The 18,728-nt window shown below is 37.8% G+C and overlaps 1 protein-coding gene across 4 annotated transcripts in view; it reads left to right on the top strand.

The window, feature by feature from the left end:
* sbno2b (strawberry notch homolog 2b) overlaps positions 1–18,728 on the top strand; it is a 59,735-nt gene that overhangs the window by 5,002 nt on the left and 36,005 nt on the right. For 3 of the 4 annotated variants that reach the window (XM_084921874.1, XM_084921876.1, XM_084921875.1), the window contains exons 2-4: positions 9,124–9,350; positions 10,073–10,161; positions 18,597–18,720. In XM_084921874.1, coding sequence (XP_084778000.1) covers positions 9,243–9,350; positions 10,073–10,161; positions 18,597–18,720 — 321 coding nt within the window. In that variant the 5' untranslated portion in view covers positions 9,124–9,242. The other variant, XM_084921878.1, reaches the window with a different exon arrangement.

Genomic DNA, 18,728 nt, shown 5'->3' with positions numbered 1-18,728 from the left:
AGGGGGGAAAAAGAAAGACTTGTCAGTCTGTGTGGGTCAGCTTACTCCGATGCATAGCTCAGCCACTTCAGTTTCATGTAAACCCTGAACCAAATCTTAACCTGCCTCATACTGCGGTAAGTGTATTTGTACTGTTCGCAGTAACTTAATTACCCTTGTCCTTAAAAAATGGCTCAGTTAATGTCACTTGACATCATCCAGTTTGATTCATGTGTATGTGAATGCGTGGCTTTGTTTTTTTGTTTTTTTTTAAGTGAGGCAAGTTAGAGTTTTCCTTGTTTTTAACATATCTGTCACATTTTATGAAGCAGTGGCAATGGTGGAGATGGAATTTGTGAAAAGACCGAATGGATTTGGAGTTATAAAAAGAATGGATTATGGTAAACATTACTACTTACTAAAGTAACACATTGCAGTGCTTTACCGGAACTGCAATTGAATATTGTCTAAGTAATGACATAATACAAGTTTTTGAAATTTTTCTTTTATTGAGCATTGTGATAAAGATGGCAGTTTTTTGTTTATTCAACTTTTCTTCAAAGATCCCCCACCCAAAACATCCTTGACATGTTAGCTTTTTCTGACAGAATTTGCACTGGACCTCATATTCATTATTTAAATGGGTTCCACACAGCACTTTTCATCGGTTGTAGTCATATTTGGCTTTGCATGTTTTCTATTGTTTTAGTTTGCATTTTGTCCTCGGTCTGTCTGTGCTTTTGTTTTTTCTCTTCTCTTTTCTCATTACCCAGCCAGTTTCAGTAGATGACTGCAATTCCCGGAGTCTTGGTCTGCTGAAGATCTGTTCCTGTTATAAGGGAGTTCTTCTTTTCCACTGTCGCTGAGTGCTGATTGTTTGGGTTCCCTCTATAGTATTGTAGGGTCTTTACCTAACATTATAAAGTATGACACATAGGGTTTCTGGATGGGATTACTTTACCATTTTATTCTACTTCAGAATAGTGTAATGCATGGTGACACTTTAAATTTAGATATATATTGTTGCTTTTTCACCTTACTGTCATCCTACGTTTACACAGCAGATCAAAGTGGCTCTGTGCAGTCTCTGCTGGTATCTGGAACACCTGAGCACAATGTGTTATAAGGTGTTTCATGTTCCTCGTATAATTTTTCTGTAAATCTCATAACAGTGTATGCTCTTTGACAAGCTGTTCATCAAAATAATCTCCACCAAATTGCAACTTTAATTCTGACTGACTCATCTGGGACTTGTCATATCATACAGTAGGCACTTGTTCTTTGTAATTATTTTCAATTTACAGTAATTTGGTCTTCTGATCACAATGATATAATTTTTTGAACATGCTTTGCCTGTCTGATTTATTTTCAGCATGGCTTGTTGGTTTCAAGTAGTGTTGTTCTAGAGTATGAAGGCAGCCTAGTCAGTGAGCCAGCTCCTATGTGAAATAAAAAGGATGAACTGAAGTTTGCAAAGCGACATAGCCAAAGATACAGTCCTGTGAGCTGTGCAAATGGTGCAATATTTTCATGCCTGCCAGATAACTGAGGTCAGTTTTAGTGGAGCAGAGAGTACTGTCTGGACTTGAACGGTGTTAGGGCACAGTTCACAGTCCAGACTATTTCGTTTGCCTGTGCTGTGTTGTTTGCTTGTGAACCATGCATCTGGTAGCTTTTGTTGGGTGTTATGACTGACTCTCTGAATAACCATGGCTGAGAGGGGTGGTTATGGGGGTGGAGATTCAGACGCATTGAGCCAGCTGCCTCCAATCAGCAGCAAAATCTCTTTGGAGTTCAGACTGGGTGAGAGGCAATAGTTAACGCCACTGGCTTCCATGCACAGGATGGAGGTGGAAAGAGGAATGGACGTAAGGGAAACTGGGACATGGAGATATATACACCATATACTGGGTTGCCACACAGCAGGAGGAACTGTAGTGGAAAAAAGAAAACAACTGGGCATTGCTCGAAAGAAAGGAGTTAGGCATAGTGCAATAATCATAATATGTTATTTTCACATTAGAATGCAATGTTAACTGAGAGGAAAATTTTCATACAGCAGTATATATCATAAATGACTTTAAAATGGTGCAAGGAACAATATTTTAAATCAGCCAAGACACATACATGATGAAAAAGTACACTGGCTTTGCTTATATAGGTGTGAGTAAAAATCCTTAAGAAATATCACAAGGAGCAGAGCTTTTTAAAAAAAAAAAAAATTGGTTTAATATTTTTTTTGGGGAAGTAAAATAAGCTGTTGTCTATTCACCTAAAAAGTTTAACCAGAGTAGTCAAGGCAAAAAAACTGTGCAACACTAGCATACGCTATCATCCTTCTATTCTGAGGAAATTAGATGACAGAGGAAAACGGGGCAAAGAGGCAGCTAAGTGGATCGTTCCCTCTTTGATCAAGTCAGCCTTTGATCTATTTCTGGTGAGCTGGTGGTAGAAGTAGAGGGATTTGCTCCTAAATGAGTGCCATCAGGCAACTGTAAAGTATTGTTTTACTCCTTTTTTGCTCTTTTGCTCTTATTATTATCCAAATTGTTTTTGCCCTCACCTTTTTTCTCTCTCCGTTCTCTCCCTGTTCTCCGTTATCGTTCCTTGTTCTTATTTACCACAACAAAGCCATCCTCTCACCCACAAGAGCTCGATTAAGTTCTCGCTTTAAGGATAAATTACTTTAATGTCTCATTCAGCTTGTGTTTGTGGCCACAAAGATATTCATCATCCCGGCAAAATGGTGCTGAATAACCATTTGGAGTTGGTTGATGAAGATGTAATTAGGATTAATTGGTATTCACTTGCAAGCAGCGAAATCTGTGAACCCAGCCTTTCATTTAGAGCAGGCCATCCAAATAAATGCCCATTTGTTTTATCAAGGTGTTCCTGTGTGCTGTCCCAGTCCGTAGAGGCTCTTTGATAAATATTTGTACAAGAGAAATGCAGTAACAACAGACTCCTAAAACCAAATTTGTTTCCATTTCCCGACTTTGATAAGACAGCTGATTCAGTTACACCGTCATTCGATCATTATTCTCTATCCAGTGTCCTACTCAGTTACTGGGCTGTTAACAGTCCCTTTACGGCAATGCTGAATGGAATTTCCTTTCTGGCAGTGGGAACCGGGAAAGATAGGTAGCTAATGTCTGTGTCCGTCCATGTATGTGCTTAAGGGCTTGCGTCATGTCTGTGTATGTGCACACCGTGTCAAGTATGGACCCTTTGTGTTGAAAAAGGTGCTGATTAATAATGTAGGCTGTTTTGAATGATGGCATCCCACGTTTCCCTGGGAAGTAACTTGTTCCTTTTATGAATATTTCATCACAGCAACTAATGAATCCAGCCAGTCAAGCCAATCATAACCAGCCAACAGCCCCCTTGCTGCTTTGGTGTAGTGTAGCTGGGCCCTAATCATTTCTAACCTGATTACTGGTGATGCTGATGGACTCAGATGGGTCATGAGTAAGTGGTGTACATTGAATTGAATGTTTGTTGTTATCCAGCTTGTTAGTAGTAAAGACAGAGACATACTACAACAGTATACAGAGTGACAGATGCCAACAGAGGGCTGTCTACATATTTCTACAGTACCTGCAATAAATGTGCAGTTACGTTTTTTTTTTTTCATGAATCCATTTTTTTTTACAGACCTACCGTTTAGTCAAATAAGCCCCTGGGCTTCACCTAAAAAGCACTGCTGCAAGAAACATAAAAGGGCTATAAAGAGATGCAAAATGACTACAGGATATGCTAAAACCCCAAGGAAACCTGTCCCTATGTCCTAGGGACTGTGTAATGTCCCTATAAGTCCCTAGGGCATATAGGGACACCACATGACAACTGTGATGTGGTACTAGATGGGAAAAGTAGGGGACTTTCACAAGTATTTGCCAAGGTGCTTATTGTCTCATGTAATGTCCATGGTAACTTTGGGAAAAACAGACTCATGTGAAATAATTTTAATTCCTTTTTCCTGGCATTTCCACTCATAGATTTCTCCACACTGGTACTGCAGTGACATCAGAGGTTCAGCTGCACAATAGCATCAGCTGTGTCTCCTCCAGACTGGTTCATCTAGTACTTTTATGCACCTTACTGAGTGCATAGAGCACTTAACAAAAAATCTAATAAATATATAGCACGTACAAAGGCGTTGAAAAAATTGGTTGACATAATGAGGTTTTGACACCTTGTGAGCCGCAAGGAGCTGATTATGTAAATGTGGTTAATGAATGAAGCACAGCTAAACTTCTGAATACTTCCCGTAACCCTACTGAAAAGAAAAGATGATATTAGTATGATTTGAAGTAAAGGAATGCATATTAATGCTGCAAGACAGGGGATTAACTATGGTGGGCAAACTGCATAACATGGGATATCATTTATTTACTTTTTGCACTGGTCTTGGTCTTGAAAACAGGATATGGCGCATCTGAGATATCTTGTTTTCATAAAGGAAGACATTTATATCTTACTAGACCTAAAATGTATTAAGATAATGTCTACAGAGTTACTTCATGTAAAGCATAGAGCATGATTTCATTATGAGTCAGGAAGAGAAAAAATCACTGTTTGTGAAATTCTGATTGTCAGTATCAACACTCCACATGTGAGTTTTCATTTGTCAAGTGAGGTGGCACACACGCGCTAGGCAGGGTGGTGCTTCTCCTCGTGAGTGTTAATCGTGATTTACCAGCTTAAGGAAGTCACACTTTCCTGGATGATCTCCATGTGCTCTGGCAGCCACAAGGCCACCAGCAGTCAGTCAGCTAGTTCAGTATATGCCAGACTCCCTTTTCACTCTCATTATTGGTACTTGCAAGCTGATAGTGGATTGTGTAACAGGGTGGTGGTGCAAACAGGCAGGCACATATCATGTCTTGGAAATATTGTTTCTAAAAATGGCATGTCACTAAATGTCCACATTTGTGAAATGGCTGTTTGCTCATGGCAAAAAATCATGCCTATGAGTTTTTCTGTCAATTCTGTGATAACAGTTATGAGTAACAAGATAACTAAGAAAAATCATGCTTTTGCTAAACCTTTTAAATGGCCAAGCAGCAGCAGGCACACATGTCTCAGGAAAGCTGCACAGAACTCACCAAGAAGATAGAGTGCCCCTGCAGGTTCTCCTTTGGAAATATTGTTATGACTTTTACTTCCTTTATCTATATCTTGTTGATTAAAGGCTCTTTTTGAATTATCTTGGGTGAAACGGTGAGTGAGTTGAACTTTTAGGGAATTGCCAAAGTGCACAATTGTAAAGAAAAAATAGTAACTACATTTATTACATAAAGCAAAATGCAAATTTATGGTTAAACAATAATCGTATATAAGATATCTTGTTTTCACAATTATTAGAAGCCAAAATTATATTTAAAGAAAAATCACATCGTCCTAGTTTGTAGCCCCTTAAGTTAATAGTGTGTGGATTTGTTTCAGGTTTTAAGGATTTTGCAAATACTGCAGATGAAGTGGCCTAGTTTGTTTTTAGTGAGCTCTTGCATCAGACCACCCAGGAAGAGGGAGAGAGATGGACTAGGAGACTCACATGGGAGAGGGCTGCACAAAAACCAGCAGTAACCTCTGACTTAATTAACAGATTTAAGAGATTACACTGCAGAGTGCTTGCTTTCACTTGCTCTGTTACATTTTTTGTAGGACATTAACCTTTTTTTTTTCCTTTTTTGTAGCACCCTGTACCTTAAAAAAAGAACTGCATGAATTGTGTATGTTGAGGAAACTCCTTGTGCCCCTTGCATTACAGTGGACATTTTTTGTTTTCTTCTCACTGCCCACTACTGCCAGCCCTCTTCCTTCTGCAGATAGCTCTCTTCATCACACCCCTCTTCCTCTCTGCAGGAGTTAGGAGTAGTAGGGGGGTTTTCTGTTTTCCGGTAATGAGAGACCTTACAGGAAGGGCAGATCTGGGACCACAGTTACAATGATCAGTATTGATTATCCTCCGGAGCTCTCTGGAGGGAGAAGGGGGAACGAGGGACATTTTCTGTTGCTAAGAGACAATAACTGGCATGGTACTAGTGGGTGACGTGGGTTTAGGTGGTAGGGGGGACAAGAGACAGGGCATTATGGGAAGCAATTCTGCCTTTTAAATCAATGAGAAAATGCAATGGTGGACTTAGGCTAGTATTTGAAGATGAAGAGGGCTATGGAACGATGGAGCTCCTGTCTGCTAAGGCTAATGAGGAAGACTGAGTGGTTGTAGCTATCACAAGTCTTGACTTAGATCAGTGTGCTAGCTAACAAACATCTACTATACTATGATGTTAGTAAGGAATTACATAAATGTAGTAACTGTAGTTTCATGGACATCATTTCAAAACAGCAGAATTCTAAGTGCTACATTGTCTAACATCTAATGGTTAAAAGCAATAAAAACTGCTCCAACCATTCGCCCTGCTTCTCGTGTGTGCTTTTTTGAACTTTGGTTCTTTGTGGAGAATGCTGCTGTTGTTTTACTTGTGTTTAGAAAAACTTTACATCCCATCAGTACTGGATTTAATGCATCAGATCTTCACCCGTGGGATATATGGGTTTGGCTTTTTTTGACTCTTTTTTTGACTCTTGTGTTTCTATATCGTCTGTGTTAGTCTCTTTATCTGCTAGCCAAAAACCTATGCAAATGGACACCTGTGCAGTACCATAAGGCCCGCATGTTTCAGCAGAACGTTGGTATCGGCCATGTTAACTGATACTATCAGCAATTAAAATGACATCATTGTAAGCAGGCGATGTTTATGTGTTGTGTTACATCCATTTTTTGGATGGCTAAAAGTAGGGTAATGAAGGGCTGAAAGAGCTTAAAACTGTGTTTTATAATGAAGATTTCTTTGTTTCCCTGCAACAAAAGGGGATAAAATAAGAACAAAAATAAAGAAATAAATACTTCAGTATTGGGCATTGGCCAAACATGATGGAGCCATAATGCTACAGCTGAGTTAGTGATGCCGAATTGGTTAGGAAATTGAATGGTGCACAACAAGTGCAAGCAAAACCAAAGCGTGGCGTGCACTAGGAGCTGTGATGACACTTTTGGCGTGCATTTGCAAAGCACTGTCCTTACATTGCTACACTAAGTAGATTTATGCAACACCAGCATGTCTTCACAAGGCTCCCAGTACATAGTCTCTGACTCCCTTGCCTTGCTTTTGTCTCCCTGCTTTGAGCTGCACTTTCTAGGGTGAAATCCGGCCATACATATTCAAAAAATATCTAATTTCCTTTTGCTTCAGACCTCCTGCCTAGGAAATTTGCCAGTTGGTTCTTTGCATTGGGCTTCCCCCTCATTTGTTTCACCTTTATCCAGACAGTATCACACAGGCAGCCCGAAGTGGAAAATGGCCTCCCTTTGTGTGTATTGGCTCTGCTAGTGGTGACTATCTTGGGCCAGGCCTCTGTCTCTGTCACATACACTGACTTGCACACACTCGGACACACAAAGTCCTCCTTATTTAGACCCTCATGAACTCTATTAGGATTTATTACCTCAGCTTTGTCCCCAGTGAACACGTCTGGTCTGTGTTCCAGATTGGGGGCAAACTGGAGGAGGGAATGAAGGAAGGACAAGGGGAAGGAGGGTAGCAGTTTGAGTAGTAGTGTTTCTAATGTAACACAGACATGCTTTGTAAAGTGCTAAAACATTGGATCCCATCTGGTGAGATTCATTAGAGATTTGTTAGGCTTGTGGACTTTAAGTAGCAAAAAACTGACTTTAGTTTTATATATTGTTTATGTGATCTAGTTGGAAATCACAGTTTATGGATTTAGATCCCATATGAGAGAAAAGAGGTTCTCTAAAATACACAGAGATATTATACTTGATATTAAATAATTTAGCTAATTGAGCCAAAGCAATTATTGTGCTGTATTCAGTTTTGCAATCGCTCAAATGCTTTTCCATTCAGGTTTTCCCTTTGTTTATTTTTGTAGCTCTGTGTGTTTAAGATTGACAATCTTAAGGTATAGGCTTTACAGCATTTTAGCAATCTGTCTGTCAAGACGGTATACCTGTCATTATGCTGCATATCTACGAGTTGAGTTGTAAGATACACATATTTTACGACATGAAAGGTCTTGTGAGTACACACTATTGGTGGTTTTACTGGCTGGAATTTGGCTTTGGGGGTTACTGAATGTGTAAGCACTGGTCCTCGTCCAGCAGAGAGTCTGACACTCAGCGGCAGAAAGCTGTGCCATTTTCTGTTAATTCTGAACATTTGTTATACAATAATAAATCAAACCAATAAACACAACTGGTTTAAACATAATTTATTATAATTGATTTTCTTTTATTTATTTTTGGACCACCATGTCTGTATTAAATACTATTATGTTATGTTTGTTATTTAGCTTGTGCTCATTATAGGTTTATCCAGCGCAGTGCACACTGCCGTGGACCTCTGGCCATGATTTTAATTGGTTCTGTAATGAATGTGGAATCTTCAGTGATGTTGGATGACAACCAGCTAATGAGGACTGTCCATCAATAAATATCTGCTCAAACTCTGCATTATGAATAAGATTTGAATTCAGTTTGTGTTCTGACAAATGTCGCAGCACTAAAATGGAAGGCCAATTGCTTTTTAATTTATCTTCATATTACCATTTTTATCATATTTTGTAAATCATTTTAGTGCTTTATGACATATTTGAATTTCTCTCTATTTTTTCTCATAAACTGGACTCTGTTTATATGGCCATGCCAGACATAATAGTCTTTCCAAAACATATTTTTTATGACATGGTTTTATGCATGGCGTTTGTTGAATAAAAAGAACAAAACTAAAATTACAAAACATGTATAACTGTCAGATTATATAAAATGGGGTTTCCATTATAGGCTAGTCTAAAAGCCTTTTCTCTGTGTATCCATCACTGCAGTTGCACATGGACCAAATACTTCAATTTGAGATGTTGTGCTTTTTTATTGCTGAATCTGACTTTAAGTAAGCCATTAAGCCCACAGTTTCTGCTGATTTTCATGGCTTATTTATCTTTACACCATCTTCCTTGATTTTATAATTACCATATTTGCAGCCAAACTGCTTGACAGCTTTTTTCTTGTTGCTGTCCTCTTCATTTCCTATATGTCTCATCCATTCCTACTCTTTTTTTCAGGTCATGGACTGCATTTGCCCTTGTTAAAAGCCCTATTTCACACACAGCCAGCACCTGAGTGGTGGTCGGAAAGTCCATAGTTTAAGTCGGCTGGTGGTCATGAGTGAAGCTGTGGTCTGATGCCAACCCTCACCTCAGCGATGGCCATGGACGGGGAGAACTACCTGCATCCAGAAGGCCCTCAGCTGGACAACAGCTTGTTCCCTGTAACCCCCACTAGCATGGAGGTGTGTTTGCATTTTTATATATAGGCCTATTTGCATAACCTCCATAGTTTTTCTTCTTTTATGTTTCACTTCTTTAATATTTTTCAAAAAGGCAAAATAGATAAATAAAAGAGCATGTGGGTACTATTTGGAAATGTGTGGCATTTTGCTGCAAATGTAGTTGGATAATCACTTGAATTTTGGTCTGCATCATCTTAACAGATCCAAAAGATTGTGCTTAAATACATAATCAAACAATCACATTTTCTAATGGTGTATTGTGTACAGAAAAGTAAATGATTCCATTAAAAAGTGATGAAAGCAGGCTTCCACCCTTTTCTGCTATAATGGGATTATGATTGCTATTCCTGAGAATTTCTTTAAAAAACAACAAAAAAAACCACCATACGTGAAACTGAAACTTTCCACCTCTCTAGATTACACTAAGGGTGAATGTTATTGAATGCTGTTGAAATCACCTATTAATGGATTGCGCAACTACAGTGAAACATTTTGAAGTCATTCCCAGGCATTCTTTGCCATCAGCTGCAGTATTCACTTCTTGGTGGGGTAAAGATGGGATTTATCTAAACAAAGTATTTTGTTTTTAGTATAACACATAGCAAAGTGCTGTTAATAGTATTGACTTATATTAAATTTGGACCAAGAGGAGAGCCTTTCCTGTGTGTTAAAGTCCTAATGCTGCTTTAAGTGATAAGTCTTTTTTTAATCTTTCTTTTTAGAGTTCAATATTTCCCACCCCCACTGCCTGGCCCCTCTCTTCTCACCAGAGTGGATACAGCATACACTGCCCTATGCAGTCTGGAAATCAGTAAGTTACAAGCACAGTTTACAGTATCTTCAAAGTGAATGCTCCATAACAATTACCATATTCAGTAGGGGTGTAGTAGCACATGTATTTCTCTTGAACTGTTCAGAAAGCAGGGTTGGGTATGAAATGCTCTTTGTTTAATGTTCCCTGGGAGCCTAACAGTTATTGCCAGAAGACTATTTATATCAAGCAAAGTCTACCCAGCACCTTTTGTTGATGTTCTAGCTGTCTTTTTGGGTTTACTAGTTTATCTCAGTTAATTATGAATATGTTTTATTCTTTTTAATGGAAACATTTTTGATATTTGAATGATTTATTTACATTTTCAATGAAAAAAAAGATATATACTTGACAGTTAGTAGCACTCTAAGCACAGAATGCAGCATCTGAGTGCTGAATGCAGTCTGAAACCAAAGTTCAGACCAAACCCTGAGTTTCAAATGCTGTTACACCCCCAATGTTAAGCATTTAAAACAGGCAGTTTCCTGGTTTCCAAGTTTCACACATGAACTGACAAAATGCACTAGCAGTCTAGGGACTTAAATTATTATAAATTTTTCCTCATGTTGGTGTATTTGATCAATGCATACTTCCCTGAGACAGTGACGTCCACATAGCACACAATCACTTCCACACATTTAAATGTGGTCAGTCAGAATTACATTTATATTTGTGTATCCTACAGCAATACATATAAATATAAAAAGAGCAAAAATTGTGAAAGATTTTTTAGAATTGGTGAAATATAGCTAGATAAGTGTATGATGGTGCTTAACCTCCTAAGCATGCATTTTTAATTTCTCTTTGATATTTGGGCATATTATGTAGAGCAAAATGTAGAGCAAAATTTCGTATTTTGGTCTAGACGACCCAAAATGTGATGTCCTCATATGTGGACGCCAGGTCCCAGGAGGTTAAACTCAGTTATATATGATTTATTATTAATCGGGTAAACTTGAGGGAAACATTTGTATATATTTGATAAATATAAACCTTTAGGATTGAAAGAAAATGGATACACTGGTCCACCTTAACATAAAATTATCATTTAGATGCATGTAAAAGTGTCTCAATGGGCACATAACTTTTGAAACCCCCAAAGCTGATTGAATGTTGTTTTGTTTGTTTGTTTTTTACAGCTGATCACATTCTCATTCTAACACTCAACGACCAGCTCAGATCACTGGGCAGGTCTTCTTTATCAAATCTCTTTTATTTCCCGTAGTGAGTGGCCCAGTGTCAGACTTAACTGCAGGGTCTCTCAGTGCTAAATGAACGTTTTCTCCTAAGTTGTGCATGTATAAAGTTAAACTGGAATCAAAGGGCTGTGTAACGTCTTGTTTTTGTTGGCAGAAAGAACCACAGTCGTTATCACAGACTGCACTCCATGCATTTAGCCACAGCTGTGCACTCAGGAACATTTTGACATTTTAATCTGTTAAAGATCAGGTGCACTTTGTATAAGCACTCTGATATAAAAGGTCATATGTACCGTTTATGTATCTGTGCAGTATGGGTTAGCATTTTTTTAAGCAGAATTGTTTAATTCTATGATACATGCTAAATATTAGAGCAGTCATTATGGTTCTTTCTTGCATCATAAAAACTATCAGGGTCTTAAAAGTGATATTGTCATTAGGCTTTTGCTTTAACCAGTCCAAACTTAAAAACTATGTGCATTAAATCTGAGAATTGAGTGGGCTTGTATACAGTATCTATTTTGTGATTCAGTGGATAGTGACTTGTTATTTTAAAGATGAATTTAGTCATCACCAAGATTGTGTCATATTGAAGATAACTGAAGAAGTCTTTGTTAAAGAAGTGGTGTTTTCTATTGTTATTGCTGCCAGTGCAGTGCGTCTTTGAAAGTTCAAGTGCCAGATGACGTTGAAAGCAGGGTCTGTGGTTTTCAAGTTCACTCAAAGTGGAATTTTCTAACATCAAGTTGCGTTTACAAACACTCTTATCTCACTCTCTGTTTTACAATGTACAATACAATCAAATTCACAAGGGGTCTGTGGTTTATTGCAAGATTGGTTTGATTGAATTTCAACCAGTTCTTCAGTACTGTGTTTTGAGGACCCCTCATTTGAGGAAGTCTTTGTGTACTCTCAGTTTTGTTTTAGAGTGAAGTGTCTGACTAGTTTTTAGAAGAACCAAGTCTTTGATCAAGAGATTTAATTCACGTTAATCATTCCTTCTGCAGCACTTCAAAAATTATTCAGTCCTGCTCCTAGTTTATTTAATGGCTCAGTATCACTAAAATAAAAATAGACAAAGAAAAAAAAGTAACTAAGAAAAGTTAGTGGTTGCTTGATTATTACATTAAATTTTTCTTTCAGATTTGGTGACCAGTTTTAAGTAGTTGCAGCATTCGAGGTTGCTTGGTGTTTGAGTGTGCCTTCACCCTCAACTTGTGGGCGACCACTTTAAATTGCAAAGCAATTACACAATTCCCTTTGTGGGAGGCAACAATTGTAGTCCAACTCAGATTGAATGCAGTCACTCTTAACAAATTGGGACGGTTTGAAAATAATTTCCATCGAATTCATTAATGAAGATGAATTCATTAATTGCCTACACATTGCACTCAGTCTGCGCTGATCAGTGCATCTGATGTGCAATGTGTGTGTCTCTTTGGAATAGGGAACTTGGCTTACCTGGTTGTATTCTGATGCAAGGTTGTAGAGTTCCTGTCTTCTTTTACAGTTAAATTTACTGTCCTACATTAAGCAATATCACTACTCCACTATCTGCGGAGGAATTTCCTTATTTCCATTTCAGATCACTTGGGTTCTGACTGGACTCTTAATGTAAATAGTTTCTGTAATTTCTCTGTAGATGGAGCCAGAATTGCAAAAGATTACAAAAGATTGACGATTTTTTTTTTGCCAATTTATCTCAGTTCATCGCTGTATTTCACAAACTGCTGCATGTAATTGCCAGCTTGACCCCATTCAATCTCAAACTGACTGCAGGCTGGCTCTGTATTATTGCCGTGTTATTGCTGTCTTCCCACACCAAAGTTACTTTGAAGATGGTAACAGTCGCAGTCGTGTCACAGTCGTGGTTCTCTGTCTTTAAAGCAACCATTTCAAAGGCAACAAGAGTTTCCCAAGTTTGAATGTGGCATGAGTAAACAGGACAGAGGACTAAACCTCCAGTTTCTGCATCTCTACATTACCCTGCTAATTTTTGATGTTCAGTGTGGCACGACCCTGTGTGTGTTACTTCTTTTGAAGGATCCTCAGGTTACAGAGCAGGCTGCAGCTAAGTATGATTGACTTGCTCTCCACAGTCAGAATGAAACTGATTGGTGTCGAAAGCCCTCAGCTGTCCACTCACATTGCTACTGGGCACAAGCTGAGAAGTGAATAGCTCACAAGACCCCATTGAGGGGAAAATGTGAATGGACTAGTGCTCTGTTTACACAGATTGATGGACTGGCTGACGTATTCTGACCCTGCGCAGCAGAAATGATCCTTATAAAGAGTGATAAAAACATCACCTAGATTCTAGTGACAGTTACAGCAGGAGGAAGTTCATTTTAGTATTAGAGCTTACTAAAGCATACATCTCATTATAGTAGCTCTGGAGATGAGTTTTATATGAAATGTGGAGCACTTGAGAATATGTGAATTGTCTGTGATTAATCTGTGTGCTTTGGGTTGTAGAAAAACCAAGGCACTTTCTCACCCATTGGGAATATAATAAAATCCAGAACAATAGGAGTATGTTTGATTTAGGGCTCTGTTTTGGCACATGCTCATCACTGGTGAACAAGCATTTTTTATGTGTGTGTGGGGTAAAGGGGGTACTGTAAAGGTTATACGCTCACTTGCACCATTACCTACTTTGTATCTTGGCGATTTGTTATTCACTTAACTTAGTGGAAAGTTGCAGTACAGCATGTACTTTGCAAATGAGGCAGCATATTGCAGTGAGTTTTCCTGATAGGGCTTGCTGTCCACCTGCTTGAAGCAGGTTAACAGCTCAGCAATTCTCTGTTCTGTAATATTGTTCAAGCTGGTTGCCAGCAGAGACATTGAGGTACAGGCATAAGCTACTAGCTGCAATAGAATAGCAAGAATCACCCCGCTAATAATGCTGTATTTCTCAGTTTATCATTATCTGGCCTAAACATGTAGAATTAAATTATAAAGACAAGAAAAGGATAAATTAAGAGTTGTGTGTGAGTTCATAGCTTACCAAATAGAAGGCAACAGGTCATTATCTCAACTTAAATTGATTATATCTACTGTCTAGCTGCAATTTCACAGGACTACTTCACTGTCTCTTAATTTTATCTATTAATTTATTTACTGATGGAACCAGCTACAAACTCACAGCATAGGTTATATGAACAAAACACTGACCTGTTAAAATTTACCTTTTTATTAACACACAGTGACAGCAGTCTTACCCTGGTATCTTTATTCAGAAGAACCATGTTTTTTGTCACAGCAGGTTGAAATTTTGGAGGGGGCGGTTTGCATTTGCATGTAAAGCTGTGAAATATGAAATGAACATTAGCAAAAACATTATCTTCTCTTGACAGTTTGTTGGACTGTGGTTTTGATATTTACAACTCTGCATGTCCCAGACAATGAAGAAACTTATTTGTCTGTCCCCACCCTATATCCCGCTGTGTTATTTTTAGTCATATTGGTATCAACATCACTGTATCTGGCACTAAAGTCTAGGTTACAGAGACAGAGACAGCTGAATATTTGTCTTCTCTAGTTATGTGAAGATGGCACATCATCAAGGCTAAAAATCTAATTCATAAATCCAATTTAAAAAGATCCAAACACTGAAAAATATTTCAGCAGTTGCTGCATAGAGATTACATGGTATGTGTTAGCTTATGCAAAAAATAAAAAATACAGTACAAGTTAAATAACCCGTAGAGAGTCTTTTTGGAGAGACTTTAATTCAGGTGATATTATAGTTATGATTTACAAATTCAAAATGTGTCATATGGCCAATCTTAAACTTTCTGTTTTTAATAGAGACACTCCCTAAGTGTGTCTGTGCATGTGCATGTATATGTGTGTGTGTGTGTACCACAGGCAGATTGTGGGTTGCAACTTCGTCATGATCAGCTCATCCAAACAGCATGAGTGACTGATTGATATCTTTATCACAGGAAACCAAAGATGAAAAATAAAAAACATAACAACATAACACTTATAGTGCATACTTGTCCAGCTTTTAAATAATTTGAGTAATACCATTTGTAAATGTTTGAACTCTCAGTTTTTCACACATCTTCAAAGCCCTGTTTAGGACTTTAAATACTTTAAATACACTCTTTACTTTGTTTTAGAGTTAAAGTTAGGTTAAGGTGTAGGTTTAGGGTAGGGTTAGAGTGAGAGTTGACTGTTATTCTTGGTGATAGAACCTGGCGGTTTGAGGTTCAGTAATGCATATATTTTAGTCAATGTCCTCTCAAAGATGTGATTAAAGTGCCCCACACACATACTCACATAGCACGTAGTCACTGTAAGGGAAAAACTGGAAACTGAGAACCAATTTTAGAATGAAAAACTCCATTTGATTTTTAAACATAAGTAGAAACTAATTTTCTGCTCAGTTAAATATTTTCAAGTGATTTAATTAACGGTTTATTGCAGGAATAATGGTTAGGTCTGCCCACACAGCTGCTTTTCCTGCTTTACACAACATATCAGCAATGTACAGTTAGAACACCACAGCCTCTTCATGTTTTATGGATTCATTCGTGTAGTGAAAGGATTTTTGATATTTACTCCAAAATTAGCTTTGACCTGCTGCCTGTCTTCTCTGCATTATTTAGCATCTTTAGCACAGTACTACCTAGAGTCACACTGGAGTGTTTCCCAGTGCTATGAGCCAAAGTTCACTGCGGGAGATAAATTTAGAATAGAAATATAGATTAGACTAGAATTGTCCTTTATTGTCCCTTGTTGGAGAAATTCCAGCAGCAAAGTGACAGGCAGATGGAGCATGTAGATTCACGCTATATTAAAGAAAATACAATAAAAAAACAAGAAATAAGCGACTGTATAACATAAGAAAAAAGAATACACTACAGTTATTAAAAATAGCATACTCAGATTCAAAGAAATGTGCTTCCGAGTAGGATCCTTTTTTTATTTTATTTTTTTAAAGCTGTACTTCGTGAGATACTCCTAGGAATCAGAGCAGTTGCATGTCTTTGTTTACTTTGTAATCTTGGGCATCCCGTAGATGTTGATAATGATCTCAGATTTTTCTATGGAAGAAGCCGAAAAGTTAGCTGTTAGCATAGCTTTAAATATTTATTTATTTATTTTTATTTCAGGATTAATTTCCAAAGTTACTGCAAGTTCCGCACCTCTATAGGAGTTTGCTTTAAGGATGATGCCTTAATCCTGAAGGTGTCAGCACTATAGTGAACCACTTTGAAGCTGAAACACATTCTAATGTTTAAATTAAAGAGTGTAGAAAATGACTATAGACTTTTGTACAGTCATTGTTTGAAATGCACATCAGGTCTGATCCTTTAAAGACACTAATTATGAACTTCTCAATAAGTAAGGGGCACAGGATGCCAGGAAGTAATTTATCTGAAAACCTAATAATAAACATAATTCTAGCAAACTTGTAAAATCGCAGTAATTGAAAGACAGTTGAGATAACTGCACACTAGAACAGAAAACCAAGGTGTGCGGAAAAGCAAAGTTATAGATATTATTATCTATGCACAACAGTAAGTCATTCAGCTACTTTAGCTGAGAGACCCTCACTGGCTTTGTGTTATTGGAAGGCAGCTTATGCTGTCCTGCCAAGACTTCTGTTGTAATAATATCACACTCATATCACTGTTTGCTAAGGGGATTTCCAGTGTGGATGGTTGTTACTATTCACGGTGTTTTCTGAGAACTAACCATGTTCTTTACCCTTTTTTTTCTCATTTATATTTATCGCCATGATTAATCTGTCTTTTTCCATTGTGTAGGCAAACTACTTGTTCTCACACTAACTCCCCATTTACTTGATTGAGGAAAAATAAGTTTAACAAAGACCTCATTGTTGTCTTGTTTTGTTTTTTTTAAGTTAACCTACTTATCAGCCAGATGCCCCTTTCATCCGCAAAAATTCAAATGAAAAATCGATGGCTGCATAAGTAACCAAGTGAGAGAATTGGTTATATAAAACAATAACCAAGATAAAGATAACATATTCTCAGCAAATACTGAATGTGTGACCACGTACAATCTCAAATATTGAATATTTGGCAACATGTCATTTTGTTGTTCATTAATAAATGAACAATTTTCAGCTATTTATTAATAAGTGACTTTATGTATATATACATGTATATATTGTACTATTCTTAGTTAGCGTATTGTCTGTCTTGTTAATGTTTGTTTATAATGGAGCACTGTAACAAAAAAATAATTTCCCCCAGGAATCAATAAAGTATTCTGATTCTGATTCTGATTGAAATCAGAGGAACCATGTTTCCATAGTTTGGTTTCCTTATACTGGATTAGGACTGCCCTTTCATCCCCTTGGTGTATTTTGACCTTAAATCAATCAGGCCTGCTGATCTAATCCTTTGAATAGATTTGGACGTCTCCAATCCTTCAGTTCTGAGCCCTGGAACATGATTGGGTGAGAGGAATATGGGATGGTCCTTTTATAGTTCCACCTTTACAAGGGTTTAGTTTTGCTTTCATTTTGACTGTGCTTTTACCACTCATAGAGGAGTAAGCTTGTTGCGTTATGATGACTTGTACTCAGGAAGAAACTGAAAATATCGCAGGAGTTCTATTGGACAGTTTCAGATATTAGCACAGGGGACAAAGTGAAGGTTGTTATTCGGGAGAAATGGATCTTTGAAACGGGTTGGAGCTGCTCTTATTCTCTGTACTTAGACTTTCTGTTGATAGCTCTCGCTTACCCTCTGGGTTTTTCTAATCTTGTCTATCTCTGCCTGTCTGTCCCGAGATACATGTTTAGCTTGTTTCTTTTAATACCTGGTGCCTGTTTTTTGTTATTGTTTATTTACTAAGACAAAGATTTCAAGAGTTACAAGAGACTAGATTGGGCTTAAAACTAGCTTGAAAATGCCATAAGGGAACAAACTGAAAGTGTTACGCCTTCACCTGTTAGGCGTGTCTGGAATTTTAAAAAATGTTTTGTAACACAGTATTATAACTTTAGACCATTAACTTTTAGTTAGACAATACTAAATAACAAACAGCACCCGGCACGCTTGTCTTGGAGTACTTTGGTGTACTACTTAAATGTCAGCTTCACATGTCTGCTACTTACTGTACAGGTATAAAAGCCTGTGAACTTTGGCAGCTTTAAGGTGTTTGTAGCTGAATGAGTATAAACCTTGTTATTATTTGAAAAAGCTATGTGTAACAGTTAAACAGACTAAACTTTGTCTTTCTTTCTAGGCAGTACCACTTAAACGGCAGAGCTTTCACCAACATTCCAGATATGCAAGTGGATATGTACCCGGGAATCTCTGACATGGACTTTCCCAGCCTCAACTTCTCTAGGAATGGAGAGTTCACCCAGGTTGGTTT

Source organism: Perissodus microlepis, chromosome 23 (genome assembly GCF_051167445.1).
Source record: "Perissodus microlepis isolate ML-2025 ecotype Zambia chromosome 23, ASM5116744v1, whole genome shotgun sequence".
In the NCBI taxonomy this organism is placed as follows: domain Eukaryota; kingdom Metazoa; phylum Chordata; class Actinopteri; order Cichliformes; family Cichlidae; genus Perissodus; species Perissodus microlepis.
The sequence above is the reverse complement of the archived record's forward strand: the minus strand, read 5'-3'. Positions and strand labels throughout refer to the sequence as shown.